The 17,266-nt window shown below is 35.9% G+C and overlaps 2 protein-coding genes across 6 annotated transcripts in view; one reads left to right on the top strand and one right to left on the bottom strand.

Annotated features, from left to right (window-relative positions):
• The window catches only part of LOC110460726 (polymerase delta-interacting protein 2-like), a 17,459-nt gene extending 8,044 nt beyond the window's left edge, over positions 1–9,415 (top strand). For both annotated transcript variants that reach the window (XM_021513810.1, XM_021513809.1), the window contains 7 exons: positions 270–312; positions 927–1,064; positions 2,710–2,858; positions 3,180–3,200; positions 4,607–4,735; positions 5,213–5,292; positions 6,674–9,415. In XM_021513810.1, the coding sequence (XP_021369485.1) occupies positions 270–312; positions 927–1,064; positions 2,710–2,858; positions 3,180–3,200; positions 4,607–4,735; positions 5,213–5,292; positions 6,674–6,767 (654 nt within the window). In that variant the 3' untranslated portion in view covers positions 6,768–9,415. The remainder of the gene's footprint in view (positions 1–269; positions 313–926; positions 1,065–2,709; positions 2,859–3,179; positions 3,201–4,606; positions 4,736–5,212; positions 5,293–6,673) is intronic.
• Positions 9,416–13,652: 4,237 nt separating this feature from the next.
• LOC110460748 (protein ANKUB1-like) overlaps positions 13,653–17,266 on the bottom strand; it is a 36,882-nt gene continuing 33,268 nt past the window's right edge. For all 4 annotated transcript variants that reach the window (XM_021513860.1, XM_021513858.1, XM_021513859.1 and 1 more), the window contains one exon: positions 13,653–16,611. In XM_021513860.1, the coding sequence (XP_021369535.1) occupies positions 14,241–16,427 (2,187 nt within the window). In that variant the 5' untranslated portion in view covers positions 16,428–16,611 and the 3' untranslated portion in view covers positions 13,653–14,240. The remainder of the gene's footprint in view (positions 16,612–17,266) is intronic.

The raw sequence follows: 17,266 nt of genomic DNA, 5'->3' as shown, positions 1-17,266 counted from the left end.
GAATAGCCTTCTCCATATATATAATCTACAGGTTATGTAAAATGTTCCATAGAATAGCCTTCTCCATATATATAATCTACAGGTTATGTAAAACATTCCATAGAATAGCCTTCTCCATATATATTATCTACAGGTTATGTAAAACATTCCTTAGAATAGCCTTCTCCATATATATAATCTACAGGTTATGTAAAACGTTATTTAACTAACAACATGTAATTGTCGTCTATTCCTTACCACAGTTTTACATTAGCCTGTATTCATTTTAGCGGAACCAGATGGAAGCCATGCATTATTTGAAGGAAAGAGATGGTGAGTATTTTTTTAACTGTAATGATATGGCATTTACAGTCTGTATGACTGACATAGCTTTGCAGGCAAACACATGCATTATGATTTGTTTGCCTTCACAGCCGTGTCACTCATATAGATGGTTAATGTTATATTATCACAGTTCAATGTTTATATTTACCAATTTTTGAGTACATTCATATTATAAAAATTAGAATACACTTACTAAAATCCTGCACTGAGCAGTATATGTATTGTTTACTGGTTCGCTGTAAAGAACGATTGTCTTCCATAGAGGATCAATGGTATCTAACATTACAGTGAGGCGCCCCTCAAAACTGAAATTGGCCCTTTCGAGTTCCAATTTTCTTTTAATTTTACATAGAATGGTCCCTCTTAATTTGGATATTGACTTAAAATTGATGGAAATGGCCCACTGCTCTCAAATTTCAGAAGTTTCCCAGAGTCTGTACCAAGAAAGTACAATCACAAATAAATCACACTGGTACTTCATATACAACCAATCAAAAATCACTTTAACTCTACGATGACTTTGTCTTTGCACCGGTGTAGGAAATTTACTCTGAACCTAGCTAAAATGTCATGGAAACGTGTGATGATATTTTCTATTTCAGATATATCTACAGCAGTATGTACAGCAAGCAACACAGACATTGTCAACCATCATGACATCATACCATACTCCAGCACAGAGGAAATACCAATCGCCAATGAACTCTTCAAGGCATACTTTGATTATGACAAGAATAAAGGTGATTATACATGTTGGGTGATTACTAGTAAACCCTGTCAGATCTGAGGTGAATCAAGTTTGAGCAAGAATACTAATACATTTATGCATACAGAGAAAGCAAAAATTCTACGAAATCTGTTTGTAACTGTTAAAAAAAAAAGAATGTAAAAAGAGCAGCATTAGATAAAAAGACAAAAATGGCACAATAAAACAGGCAAAGAGAAAGTTTTATGTTAATGTATGAAGTAGGGTTCTGAACCTTTGTACAACAGGAGGATTGGAAGAATACAATGCAAACACTTTAATTCAATTTATAGAGAGAAAAAAAAACTTAAAAATTACAGAGATATACCAATGAAAACAAAGAGATTATCACCGCAATTAAAGTACATAATAGAAAAAGATCCCCAGGAGAAGTAGCCTGAGTTTCATCTGTCCCTGACACCAGACTTAGATATTTTGACAGATAGATGTCTGGTGTGGAGCCAGAGTGCACTACTATATGAAAACGTGGAATTCTCTGACACCGTTTGGTGAATTAATTAAACCTGAATGAATTAAGAAATTTAATATGTGAGGAATTCACATAAATGACATTAATTAATTTACGAAGTAAAATTTAATGTATTCTTAAATATCTTTCAATAAGATTCATCAGTTTGGAAATTTATGTAATATCAAAGTTTTACTTTCTACACAAACAATGAACATATTAAACATGTCGCAACGTTTCAAGACTGACTGGTCCCTTTGTCAAGCTACGACTGAAACTTGTCATAGCATAGCAAAAGAGTCATAGCTTAACGAAGGGACAAGTCGGTCTTGAAACGTTGCGACATGTTTAATATGTTCATTGTTTGTGTAGAAAGTAAAACTTTGATATAAGATATTAAACTTCTATTTAAAAAAAATAGGGGGAAGAAGTGGGGAACATTAACATGAGAACAGAGATTATAAGATTATTGCTGAAATACTGGCCAATTGATCAAAACCAATATTATACACAAAAAAATACAAAAAGGATTTGTATCTAGGCATAATATATACATGTCAGTATCTACTTTTTTAAGACATTCACAGATATATTACAACATCAATCAAGAGGGCTCATCTATTTTCTTAGCAAATTTAATTATGAAAAATATGATTCATTATTTCATTAAAGGATAGAAATTCAACAAACAAAAAGTTACAATATGTGTTCAGACTTATGGCTTTACCTCATCCAATTTTAGAATAACACATAATAATGTCCAATAAAATTAGTCTAATCTTACATCCTGTGGTACACAATATATTGGTCAGAATAGACAGGGTGTCAGAATATACATGTCTGATAGGGAAACAAACATTTAAAATGGGAATATATAATTTATAGTGGATGATACATGTACAGCTGCTTTCTTAATCACTAAGGGATTGTATTTTATAGATTCAAAAAACACAATCATTCAGAATGATTCAATTGTGTTGTTGATATTTATCACGTGAACCTGCCAAATATAATATCTATTAGTAAATAAAGTCATTTAAAACTGACATATGAAGTTGTTTTTTATATTAATCTCTTTGAAAAGCTGATGCTTAATTAACAAAAAGATGTAACAGCTAAAATATAACAGATATCTTGAATGGTTAAATACATTTTTCACGTGTTTGTATAGTGCCAGCCTGTCGGGTAAAACCTGAGCTGAATAATGCAATACAGATGCACTTTCCATGGGCAGACATGGACAATGTTGTGTACAAGGAAACCACGAAAAACATACAGGTTACCTGTATACCTTTCTTCTTAGGAGCCAGTAAATCAGAGGTATGTCGACAAACAAGATACCTAAAGTACTGTACCGGTAGTTCTAACCAGTTTATTTTGCCTTCTTCCTCTTTCCTACAATTATGAATTATTTTACTGTTATATTATATTAAAAACAAGTTTACTTTACAGACTTCTTTAAAATACAACATAGTTACCTACAAAAATAAATACAATTGTGTTACCTAATTTGTTCAATGTTAAACACTTTATTAAAAGGTATTTATATTAATTTTAGAACATTTTGTTCTTGTGTAAATTTTTACTGGAAAGTTCTGTCAGTTCCCCATGTCTGATTTGTCTAATTTTTGTCGTTTACAGAAAACCTCGAAAAAATACACAGTAAGTATAGATAGCACAAAATTCTTGATTCAATTTTTTTTAAATTTTATTAATATGTATGTGTTTGGGGGTACATTTTTTCTAAATATGTAACAGGACAGGGAGGGGGGGCATTATTGATATGTGATTAGGGCATTAATGATAAAGTCAAACCTACCCAAGATGACACCTGATATTATTTTCATGTTAACTTCACCTCTGATAAGAGACCACTTGATGAGGCACCTGAAGGTGGTCTCTAAATACTTGTCAGACTAGTATTAATATGGGTAAAAGTGTAATACCATATACTATGTTATAGTATTTTCTATCTGTCCCGCTGGTTAAATATTAGCACCTTCCTACCGATTTGGCTAGGGAGAATTTCTCTTAGCTTTTTTGGTAGAGCGTAAGACTAGTAAACCAGAGGTTCCATGGAGGCATTGAAAAAATACTGACCTCTGTTTCATAATTTTTTATTTATATTTTGTCTGGAAAACTGGAATCTAAATATATCTGTCAAATTTCTTTGCAATGTTTGGGGGTTAATTTCCATTACCGGTATATGTAGTTGTCAACGAAAATATTGGAAATCTTCAATGATTACGTTACTAAAGAGTTATTTCCCTTTGTGTAAGCAATTACAATCCAGTTTTCATCAGACTTTCTGCTACCATCACATGCTGTTGTTTTTCTGTATCAGATATATTGATTGATTGATGTTTTACATATACTTTTGTCTTTAAGTCTGATTTACTGAATAGCTAGCCACATACAACTAATTAAACCTCTCCCTATTGAAGTGAAATCAAGGGGGTTTACCTCCCTTGGATAGCATGCAATACTGAAAACTCATGAGTTTAACGTACATATATATTTGTCGGTTTGGGAGCTGAGCGCTGGTCTAAAAGCCTCCCATATTTTTGTTGTCAGTGATAACTACACTTCATGTACAGTTTATATCCTTACATTGACATATTACAGTATGCTTCTGTGCAGTAGTCTTTTTAAAATATTTATTAAAATAATGACTAAATGAAATAAATGGTACATCTTTATAGGAAGATAGAAGAAAAAGAAGAGGCTGAAAATCATTTTATGTTTATTTAGATACTGATTTACAATGCAATTACAGTATGAATTAATTGTCTGTAAAAGTCAGTTGGTTTGGAAATAAGGAAAGGCAGTGAGAACAGTCATACTCCACCGACTTTGTGATTTGCCCATTTAATGACATGATGTTTAGTTTAATCTGCTCTCACTTGTATTATACAATCCTCTCTCTTCAAAGGCCACCTTTTTTCATCCCCACTAAACATTTTATATAAATTACTAGTCTGTTGAGAGGCCACGTTTGACCATGAGGGTCTCTGAGGTTGTTTTCCAATACTGTTTTGACTATAAGTTACATTGATTTTGTATTTTAGTGGATGTACTGTATCCGGATAGAAAACCTTGGCTTGGATACACTCCAAATTAGGCAAAGAGAGTGGCTACTGTTTTGTAATTCCACTGCCAAAATTAATACTGAGCGTGGGCCTACCGTTGAAGGTCAGGTAAGTCAGACGAAGAGATATGAAGGTTTGGTTTCCATCTCCTTACACATCCTTTGAAGATCTGGCCTTCGGATCACACACCAATCTGAGACTTAAGTTTTCCCTTAGCCAATCTTGCATGCTGTGAATATTTATGACGTTATTTGTGATTGATTTAGTCAAAACATAAGACAATTTTTGACTTTAGATCATTTTATGATCTCATGGCCTGGGGACAGTGTTCAAAACTATAATCATCTATACTGAGTTTTCATCTCAAGGTCAACATCTATGTCACTATTACTCTAAATGTACATGTTTACAAAATGTGTGTCTACCGTCCGAAGTTCTATCAGATTTTGATGAAACGTATCTTGTTCCCTACTTGTACTCATACATTTTTGCAAAATATTTTGACAGTTCATCCTCTTCTAATGTTGAAAATATAAACTGTCAGTATTTAACTGTTGTAATCATTAGCTGTTTGTATGGTTGTAGGAGCCAGTTCTCTCCCCTGAGAGGAAGTGTTACCAGTATGTGTCCATAGTCCACCTCAATTCACCCAGAGGAAGCTTGTGGTAAGCTCTATTAAAAGGTTTCGTTATGCCAAGTCATATCTATACAGCCAAACATTGGAGCTTGAACGTCTAGGATGGCTGGATAAATAGTTAGACATCTTAAGTGTGCTGTACACATGAAAAATACTCCATATTCCACCTCAAATAATTGATTAAAATCGTGTTCTCCTGTACTTCAACCTGTGTTTGTGCTTGAGAAATAGCAGTGTCCTGTATTCCATGGGGACTGCTGTTACATGTTTTTACAGTGTTACACGTTTTACCATCATCACATGACAACTATTAATATTGCTTATTGCCCATTAGTCCGAATTATTCTGTCGTTTTATCGACTTTTATTATCGGTCTGTCGTCAGTTAATCGACAACAGTTGGGTATAAAAAAAAGTCGATAAGACGTCAAAATAATTCGGACTAATGGGCAATAAGCCAGTGTCATTCAGCAGGCCATGTCTAAACATTTTTTGCTATCCCTATTTTTCAGAAAGTATTAAAGGGGACATTCTGAATCTGTGTATACATGATTGACCTGATACTAATTAGTTGTGCATTCTTTAATCTTAATTTGATCTTAGAAATTTGCATGTCAAGTTACCGCGATCTCAGCTATCACTGACGAGTACATAGTGAAGGGTTACGTACATGATCCCTTTACTTCACTAATTGTGATTTGGAAAAACATGGTTGTCGTTGGATTTACTATTAAAGGAGAATGTATGTGAAGTTTGTTATTGGTATTTCTAATGAATTACTAGAGAAATTACAAAATAATATTGCATACATGTTCTTCTCAGCCACAAGTTATGCCTACTGTAAATATATATAAAATGTAAAAGCAAAAGTGGCCACACATGCATATTGCTAAATACTGCAACTGCCAAAAGTTCAGGCAAATGTATTATGATGCTTCACACAACTGTATGTATCATGGTTAATAGAGTTATCCCCCTTTATATAAAATGTACATTGTAGTTAGCAGAAACTTTTTAATCTGCCTTGAATTGAGCTGAAATTTTAATATTCCATAAAGATAACTTAACTTCTATAGCAGAGATTCTCAAACTCATCTTAACACAGATGTTAGGGACAGTTTGTAACATCAAGGTCCCTAAAAGGATTATTTAGAAAATCGAATATAATTTTATGATGTTCCTTACTAAATAATCTTTACTTTTTATGTCTGCTTAGATTCCTAAGTTTTTCCTGTATTTGTCGAGCTGTGTGGGGGGATAAACATGTACCATAGATTTGTGAGTTTCTCCTGTATTTGTGGAGTAGTTTATGATGTTAAACATGTTTTGTAGTTACCGTAGATTTGTGAGTTTGTCCTGTAATTGTGGAGCAGTATATGATGTTAACCAGTTTGTGTGGTTACCTTACAGGGGAAGCTATACAATGGTGAGACCAGATGGTACAGAGGTTATCATCAGGATACCTAGGATGGAACTCAGGTGTGACGACGACAATAACTTATGATGAAAAGTACGGGGAAAAATGGTTTTAAAGATTTATTGGTTCGGCAAAACCAATACAACTAACTGAAGATACACAAGTCAACAGGAAGGTCATCCATTGGCAAGCTGGAGGTAAAAGTCATCCCATTGATGAGAATGAAGTCATCCCATTGTTGAGAAGGAAGACCTTTATTGACACGTCACAGTGACAATGGTGATCTTAATGTCATACCATTTTATTGGTGAGCTGGATGGAGGTGATCATTGTATTGATAAGTCACAATGACGCAGTGGGCTGAATATAAATTTACAACATTTGATATAGCGCCCTATCTAGCTAACATAAGCCACTCTAAAGTGCTTTAGATAATACATACAATGTATATATATATATGAACCCATTTAGATCCTGTTGAGCTTAATGCCAACCTATTTACCAGTAGATACTGGTGAGCTAAATATCAGAATAGGGGAGGTTGCTGTGATGCTATACATCAGTGTTCTCATTTAAATGTGGTTGCTTACATAAGTAGCCTACTATTCATCAACTTTAAACCGTGTATTTTTCAGAATATGTATAGGTCATCATTATAGCATGTTATAATTAACAGGCTATTCTTTTGAGTCAACCACCACCTGTTTCAAAACTTAGTGAAAACACTGTACATATAGATAAGATAAGTAGAAAATCAATTGTTGTTTTCCTGTATAGCTTATTCCGTTTTATCTGACCCCTGAGTATTCTGGCATCAAGCCATTTCAGACATTCATATTCAAATTTCTTTTCTTTTGTAATAAGGCATATAACACCAGTGTCCTCTTATATCCTGTCAAAGTAATTGTTGAATTTCACAGGGTATCTGATTAGACAGGTTTCAATACAGATTAGAAAGCTTGTAACTAGAGGAAGTGGTACATACATGATCAGCTGATGATGTACTTGAAAATAAGGTAAATAATAAGTACAAGTATGAGGTCTGCCTGATGTCTCATCAAATATATGGCATAATGAATTTTTCTTGTTTTCTTTTATTCAAAGTACTGAACTATCATTGTTAAAGGACTCTGGGCATTATGGGTAATTTTTGGCCTCATAAAAAGTAAAAAACTTCAAATTGAATTTATTTACAAATTTCTGTTATAAACATCATATTGGTTAATTTGGGCTATCTTTCTTGGTGAAGTTTTTTTCTAATGCGCATGCGTGGATGTTCATATTTTGTACTTCATTTATTCCAGATTACGAAATATAACTAATTCTAAATCTCCGGTGAGACCAGAAATGGCCCTTAACGCCCCTAGTCCTTTGTGATTATCATTCTAAACTTTGAATAACGAAACACAAGACAATTCATTGTATAGCAGTTGTACAGTGACAGAATAGTGATGTACATAGCAACGAACGAAACACAAGACAATTCATTGTATAGCAGCTGTACAGTGACAGAATAGTGATGTACACAGCAACGAACGAAACGGTTTGACAGATGATTGTGTAGTTGAAATTATAATGATGTATAAAGCATTGAAGGAAACATTTCAGATAATCATCATGTTCAGGAAAAAAAATGAACTTTTTAAAACCTCTTAAGCACTTGTACATAAGTTATGTTTAGTGTATAGTAATAAATAACTCCTATAGCCTGCTTACCTGTACTGGTTCTCAGTCTCAAGGTCTAACATTTGATGTTATGGATTGTATTACATTATAATGTGTATGCCCAAATTTCATTGATGTATGCTTTGTTCTGAGGAAGATACATATTTATGGCTATTAGTGATATCTTTTGACTATCACTACTTGTTAATAAGAGGAAAAACATATTATTTAATCTATGTATCTTTTTTTTTTAACCCGGATTGAAAGAGCTGATATCGTATCCTCAATAATGAGGTGCATTATACAAAATTTGTATGCATATGTCAATGTGTTACAAAGATAGCATCTATTTAGTTAGATGTATGTTATTTCTACGTGTATATTTTTTTTAAAGCATTGTTTAAACATTAATCATCTGAGTGACACCTGAGCAGTGAGTGTATGTACAGGATACTTGTTTCAGCGTAAGACTATTTGTAACAGTGGACAGCTGAGAGTAGAAGAGTTCATCACTCTAGCATACTGTGTGTTATTAAGTATGTTTCATATTCATATGTTTGAATCATATGACTAAAATAATTTATATTTATTTAATCACCGAAATACCAAAAACATTTGAAAAGCAATGACTTTTTTCCTGATGTTCACATTGTTGGGTGATATCTGATCTGGTGAGCGTTCGTGTGGGATGTTCTACAATTGTGTGTAGTTTGTTTTCGGACAGATTTATGTTTGTACTAGATGTGTGAGCAACTACATTTATTATGTAGCTCTGACTGTAAACTTTAGGTTCTTGGTAAAAAGTTAGAAAACACGTCTTGATAGCCACCAAACATTATTTTTTGAAATGTGTACAGAATACAGATGTAATTTTTAAACGGTTGTCAGTTTTCTGACATTCTTAGGAGAATGTATGTGAAACGTTAATACAAGTTTATCTGTATGTGAAATGTTAATACAAGTTTATCTGTATGTGAAATGTTAATACAAGTTTATCTGTATGTGAAATGTTAATACAAGTGTATATGTTGCTATGGAAACATTGTCATGGTAATAAATCATCTTCACAATTAATTTCTTTTAGTTATTGCTGTTGGTAGCCCGAGTTTCCTCTGGCCCTGACACCAGACTTAAGACATTCCACTGATAGATGTATGGGGCCCACACCAGAAAAACTTGGCCTATTGCTGTTGGTTGAGTGGTGATGAGGATCTCCGGTTAATACATGTCAGTGCTATGTTTTCAACTGATGCTTGAATGCTGATATTGTTAAGGATGTACTCTTCTGAGGTTTCAATCACGTCTCGTTTTGATCCTTAAAAGTTTTTTTTGTAATATTTAACAAAGTATGATCAATTTAAATAGTAAACACGCATCTAAAAAATGTGTCAAAAATCAAGATGTCTGAACATTGTTTGTTTGTAGAACTTTTTTCACAAGAATTTTAAAGAATGACCAATTCGGAGGCCATTTTGAAAATGTGAATTTCTGTATATTTCTTGTGCTTACACCTTTTTGGTATTTATTTTTTTACATATTTAGTGTACTTGAAACACTTTTGATTTTGGACCCCGAAATAGTGAGAAATAACACAAATAATAATGGAACAAAAATGAAAGCACAAGGCCCCCCATTTTTATACGACCCTCAAATTCGACCGATCTCTTTGAAACTTGGTATACATGATAATCATGATATGAAATTGTGGCTCCCTTAAAAGAATTTTGATTCGACAATTTTTCCAAAAGTTATTGCCCTTTGTTCATTTCAGTATTTGATTTTTGTCCGGAAATCTCCTCCTACATTTTTCAACGGATCATCTTTGAAACTTTGTATACATTATAATCATGATATGAAGTTGTGTCCCCCTTAAAAGAATTTTGATTCAACGATTTTTGCAAAATTTATTGCCTTTTGTTCATTTCAGTATTTTATTTTTTGTCTGAAGATTTTCTCCTACATTTTTTATAGCATATCAGCTAGAATGATGCAGATCTTATTTCAATGTTAGAAAGTATATAACACTATATTGCATTCGACGGGCGTATTTTGTTCTGCCCCGCGGTACTCTTGTTATGGCTGTTTTAGAAAGAGAAACCTATTTTCTATTGATCCGCTAACAATTTAAAAAGTTTGAATGGCAGAACTGTTTATATCAAGCGTTACATATGCAAAAAAACGGTGAAAATATGAGTATTTTGTCATTAAAAATCAAGTGGTAGGGGTAACCTAAATTGTTTTTCTGAGTCAAAAGAATAAGTTAAAGAAATTTTACTTGTATTTAAAAGAAAATACTGTTTTGGCAATTCTGAAAACATTCATATATATCTGATAATACATTTGGAGAAAATTGTATGAGTTTGTCCTGCAAATGGTCAAAACAGCAAAATTCACTTAAAATCACATATTATGTCAAATTGGTATAGTTGACCGATCATAGCACAAAAACGAGCACATGGTCATATAATTATTTTCGCATTTTCTGCTATGCCATTAACTCCCTTTGTTTTAACAAGGATCTTTTTTAATTCTCTGAGATGTACATCATATCCTTAAGAAATGTTGCAAGCTACACACAGCTAGATATCTGGGACGGAAAACGTTGCCAGCTACAACCTAAATGTACAAAACGAAAATTTAAGGTTATTCGTTAACAGGTGACAAAGAAATCTCATCACATTCTCGGTTTTGGATAGGAAACAAGGAAATCGCATGATATCTTTAGCACTGACTTTTTTTTCAATTTTGTGCTGATGATATCTTGACATTGTATGTGCACTACTCTATATGAGGAGTGTTCTGTGTTGTAACTGCATGTTGTACTGCTGAACGTCATCAAAACTACAGGGACCTGATAATTTGCTGCAGCTAAACTAAGGTGTTCAGAGTAACGTTGCACATTTTAGGGGTTTAGACATGTACAATTACTCCGAACACCTTAGTTTAGGTCCAAATATAGCTGTAACAAATTATCAGGCCCCTGTGATGAAAACTTCCCCTGCTAGGTAATTCTGCTTAGTTCGTGGGACATCTGAAAATATTTCTATCTTGCCCTTGTTTGTTACCTATACTCCATATCTCCTCACAGGAATTACTTTATAGACATGAGTGCAGTTGTCGTTTTCACAATGCTACATAATGGCCATATTGGTTTCCCGACAATGGTACAGAAAACAAGCCAATTCGTGGAATTTATATCCCTCGTTTGCAGGACATATTGTAGGTTAACATTATTGAGGTTAAGTTTAAACATGTGAGTATCGTGCTGTTGAGACATAATGTATAGCTTGAAACTTAAGAAAAAAGCCCTATACCTCATTGATTATCCGTAAATATGCACAAATCATATCGGTTGGCAAACTTAGCATGAGTCGGATGTGCATACGGAATTTGGTTGAAATATCTGCACAATATCTACAGCAATTATCACATGAAAACCAAAGAGTGCCTGAGTTGGGTGTAAAGACAGAGGAATACAAACATTGTTATCAAGTTTGAAGGAATTTGGCTAATATTTGCTAGAGTTATTAAGCGGAAACTGCACATAATGACGTTTTTCGTTAATCGAGGGGCCATAACTCTGCCAAATGGAGTTCGCTGAAAATGTTCATCGAACATTGCCAAGCCCTTATGGCATTTAACCCTGTGATCAAGTTTGAATAAAATCGGTTATTATTTGTTGCAGTTATTGCACGGAAACGAAACGCAGCAGATAATGACGTTTTTCGTTAATCAAGGGGCCATAACTCCGCCTATTGGGGTTCGCTGAAAGTGGTCATCAAACTTGGCCGAGCCCTTATGGCATTTAGCCCTGTGACCAAGTTTGAAGAAAATCGGTTAACATGTGTTGTAGTTATTGCACGGAAACGAAGCGTGACAGACAGACAGACAGACAGACAGACAGACGGACTGACCCAAATTAGTATCCCCGTCTCGGTGAAAGCGGGGGATAAAAATGACAACGTTAACGTTGGTGCTGGTCGTTTAGAGTCGGTACTGTGGTATATATATATATGGGTCTTTTTAACTCGGTGTTTGTCCTTCACTTGTGTATATATAGACCCTACACCAATGGTTCCATGTCGACCATAACAGTCAGTTATAAGTGTTTTGGCACGTCCTAGGAGCTCCTTGAGCCCCTGTGATATAATTACTGGGTAAACCGATTTTTGATGTAAGTCGACTGCCATTGAAGCACTGGAGTGGATAATTAGCATGTTATGTAGTTGTTATGGACACTTTTACGGGTGTTAACAGCCTATAAGTGATGTATTTAGTGTATGTATAATTATATTACCCCTGACCTTCCATAGGGGTAGGCTGTACCTAACCAACATCTTACGACCTGATCAAAGATTTTTATAGATCTAGATTATGTATATTACTGGCCTCATTTGATCGCTGACCGTATTACCATTTTTCTGTGTAATGGTCCTAAAAAACCTTATTGTGTTGATTTGCCGCTAAAACATAGCCCGAGTTTTCCGGCTCTGGCCCTAAAAACCAGACTTGGACATTTTGACATATAGACTCCAGACATCTATATGTCAAACTGTCTAAATCTGGTATTAGGGCCACATAAAACTCGGGCTAAAACGTACATGTACAAACTAACGTGGTCGCGATACCTTAAGTGTATACCGTTCTGTAACCTCATATACAGGACGTGCTTAAAGCTTATAGTACATTTTTCAGTAACAGAATTTATATAGAATCATGTAGGTGATCGGCGTTAGTTATCAATTAAACTGTCAAGTAATTACAGTGGAAACTCCATAACTGTGTGAGCTACAACAGTTTTCATAAAACGTATGGACATCCGACAGCATTTACTATGGTGTTAATTGATTCTGAAAGGGAAGTGTGTGGTTATCTAACTACATGTATGTGAATCATAACAATCGTCATGTATATGATTTTTTTTCTGTCAATTTAATCTGCTTCAGTATTTGTTTCTACTTGAACATTGCCGCTTTCGTAATATTCTCATTTGTATATATATATATACGTCGTCTTTGTGAACAATGGAACAGATGCTTCCCTCTAGGGGTTATCAATCAGCCGCGATTCTGGTGGATGAGGATTGTTTGTTCGAAAAAGAAACGAGAAACCTGTATTCATGAAGCTAGTCTCGTGTACAAACTTGAATTCTGAGCTGAAACTAATTTTCTTGCAAGTGTGAATTTGCAAAATTGACCCAGTGAATCAATTTGGGCAATAAAGTTTGATACAGTTGAATGGTATTGAGAAATATTCTCAAAATTATGGAGTCGGTGACGCTGAAGTTATAAAAGCTCACAATATATGTATAAATATATCACATTTAATTTAAAGTTCATTATAGATTAACATAGATTTTTTACAATGATACTCAACACCTGCTGTTTCTACACGGAAATCCACACAGGGCAATTACAAGATAGGTATCCGAAACTGAACGACAAATCATGGTCGTCAGTTTCAGCCGTTTTGGCTGAAGGATTTTCAATGATATCACAGATTGCTGGAATTGTTTGTATGTTTGAGTGTTACACACATTGAGCACTAATATATATATGTGTATTTGTGTTGATTTATAACACGAATTAAAAAAAATAACTGCACGCGTTCTGCATCATATGGCCCATAAAATGCTATTTGAGCATCAGGGAAAGTTTTGATATTACAACATCTGTCACTCTCACGTTCTGTCTTCCAAATAAAGATCAACTCATCAAAGTCACAAGTCAGCACATTTTTAACACAAATAACCACATAATAGACATAACTGATCGAAAGTCTACAATCGGTGTAGACAAGTATCAATTATCAAGTTTAATGCTTTCTTATTTAGGCATGTTCATGTTGATATAATACTGTAGGTGACGATGTAGTTATAGTAATACCACTGACAAATCAGTTAGTGACCGATCGCCGAATGGTGTGCGTTGTCAGGGCCATCGCCATGCGAATCTGACTTAGCCATGCCTTCTCCTTGAACGTGTTTGCGATAGTCATTGATTTGATGGCACGGTCACGTGAGGTCGACCCTTGGTACTTGGAGACAAGGTCTAGGATTGGTTGCACGACGTCCTCCTCGCGCATTCCCCTGTGATAGAAGAAGGGCCTGCTGATGTTTTCCGTACTGATGAGGGGTAAAGGAACCGCCCCCTCTGACGCGGCTTTCGCCTTTGACAACAGCACTGAAGACGTAATACGATTCTTCTTTTTTGATTTCTTTTCTGACTTTTCTGATTTGTCTGCTATGCTTCGCGGGGATCCTGGTGTTTCTGCATTTTGGGCCATTTTGGATTTCTCTCCGCCAGCTCCCCGTAAGCTGGGTAACGATTTGGCGGATTTTTCAGGCTTTTTGTTGATAGGCGTTTGAATATACTTTGCTTTGTACTTTTTATCCATGCTACTGTCGGACAACTCGTCTTCGTCCTCCTCTTTAATGGTATCCTTCCCCCCTTGTATTTTCCCTCGGTGCGACAAGGGAGGTAGCTTAGTGTTGGGATCACCTATGTCGTCATCCAGGAGATAGTCTCCTTTCCCACCGCGGACGTTTTTATTTGCGAATGTTGTTTTGGCGTTAGTTTCTGCCACCGTGTCGATAGCGTGTCCGGCCCCATGGTGACGTTTGCCTTTGTACGGTCGGCTGTCCGCGTCCGATATTACAGATTCTGCTACAGTTCCTTGCTTACCTCCCTGACCTTTGACTGAAAATGCTGTTTCTGTTTCGAAGTCATTATCAATGGCATTGGCCAGTCCCCCTGCAAGCTGTACGGCAACATCCGACCTATCGATCATAGCACCCCACTTGGTGTTTCGCCTCCGGTTCAAGTTCCGTACACCCGCAAGAGTACCCATCTGCCGGAAGTAGTTCTCGGGATCTCCGTTGATGCCGTAGACTTCGTGGAATGTATCAATAGACTTTTGCTTTTCCTTATCCTTCATTTCATTTTTAGGCCTACCGGTCATTGGGCTTGGCGTGAAGCCATTCACCACTGGCTGGCCATAACTTACCAGTGCTCCGCAGGTATAGGACCTTTTCTTCAAAGTCGATCGCGTCTGTCCATATTTGGCAAAAGCTCTTTCCTTAGCACGGATCGACCATGTTTTGATTTTCCGTAGGCTCTGAACAGTGATAGAGCCGAATTTGCCTACGGGGACCTTTGTCCACTGCCGAGTAAGAAGAAATGTGGCACACGGTTTTTGTTTTTTTCTAAGGGCAATATTCAGAGCGTTCAAATCATTACCGTCCTTCGCCATGACCACAGTGATATCGTGATTTACAAACAGCCGTACCACACCGAGCTGACCATTCTCTGTGGCCTCGTGGATCGGGGCCTTTTTGGTCTCTATATGAGACTTTTCGTTACACCACTGTCTGGTCGGATGCTCTCCAATGTGTTCGTCGGCCCGCACACCCTGTCGGATAAGACTTCGCGCCAGGTCAACACCTCCGTAATGGGCCGCGATAAATAAGGCCACTTTCATCTGGAAGCGGGAAATGACTTCGTCCGTGGCGATTTGAGCGAGAACCTGTGGTGTAAATCCCATTATACACAGGTTAATAAACTCGTTCCAGCCGTCCCAGTTTTCCATCCTCAGAGTCATTCCCGCCTCTACGTCATAGGTGTATAACTCGTGGCCGTCGTACATTTCTTGACCGTCATTATTCACTAATCGGAAAATAGAGACGGGGATACCCGTTCGCTTTCCAACTATTGTTCGGAGGTCCTCTACCTTCATTGTATGTACTATCAGTGCTTTGTCCACGATATCGATGACCTCATCATTATACGTACAGTGTACAAACAATACTGGCTTTATCTCCTCCTTCATGTGGATTTTGATGGTCGATCCCGGAGGGATTCCGAGATCCGTGAAGCACCATCCTTCCTCCAAGTCACTACCACTATAATGCAACACAACAACCTTTCGGTCTTTTTTACTGAAATCGTCAACGTATATACCAAATTTGTCTTGGAACATCCGTTTTGCTTCTCCAACGCTCGCCCCTATAGGGACGTCTATGGACATCCGTTCGTCCTCGTAAACCCCAAACACTAACATTGTTAAGGCTTCTGGACTGGACATAATACTCTAACAGAGGATCTGTAGGGGGATGTATCAGCATAACACTTCAGCACTTGTGTTAAACTGACGGAGTGAAGTCTCGCAGCTCCACGGGAATTCAATGCACGTGATTGGATAAACAGTTCTTGGTGATTTGCTCGGGCAATTCACTCCTGGACTCTCAGCGTTGGCTCCTCCGCAAATCCTGTTAACATACAAAAAGAGCTGGTTAACTAAGAAACAGTTCATTAAATTATATTTTAGCAACATTTTCTCGGAAACAAATGATATATTTGGTAAACACATATGGTGAAGATTGTAAATTCGGACATGCATTATTGCATGTAATTTGAAGCAGTATTCATGCTTTAGGCTGGCAATGGTACAGGTACATTTTATATGTTTGTATGCAATCAATCATGTCTTACATTATTTATGTAATTTTATCTTTATCCAATCTTTCTATCATAGATGTTTAATGCTGTTTTAGATTCGCTTACTGATATGCAATACAGTATGTTTAAATACTTAAAAAGATGAATATATGAATACAAATTGTAATATATAGACCAGCTAAGAAAAGAATACGAATCTTTTCCACATAAAATAATATAAATATAGGTTCAAACGTGTAATTATACAAAAACTATCTTACAAGTCAACACGCCAGGCAACAGCACTGCTGTACCATCAGCTAACTGTACACTTATACCCTTATAGAACTATGTTACATGCAGTTATACCCTCATATAAAACTGACAAGTGCATCTATGCTCTCATACAGAACTAACTCAGACACAACGGTAATACCCTTTTACAGAACTGTATACAACTGACATGTTCAGCTATACGTTCACAGA

This window comes from Mizuhopecten yessoensis, unplaced genomic scaffold (assembly GCF_002113885.1).
Source record: "Mizuhopecten yessoensis strain PY_sf001 unplaced genomic scaffold, ASM211388v2 scaffold10477, whole genome shotgun sequence".
Lineage (NCBI taxonomy): Eukaryota > Metazoa > Mollusca > Bivalvia > Pectinida > Pectinidae > Mizuhopecten > Mizuhopecten yessoensis.
This window is presented reverse-complemented; position numbering and strand designations above follow the sequence as displayed.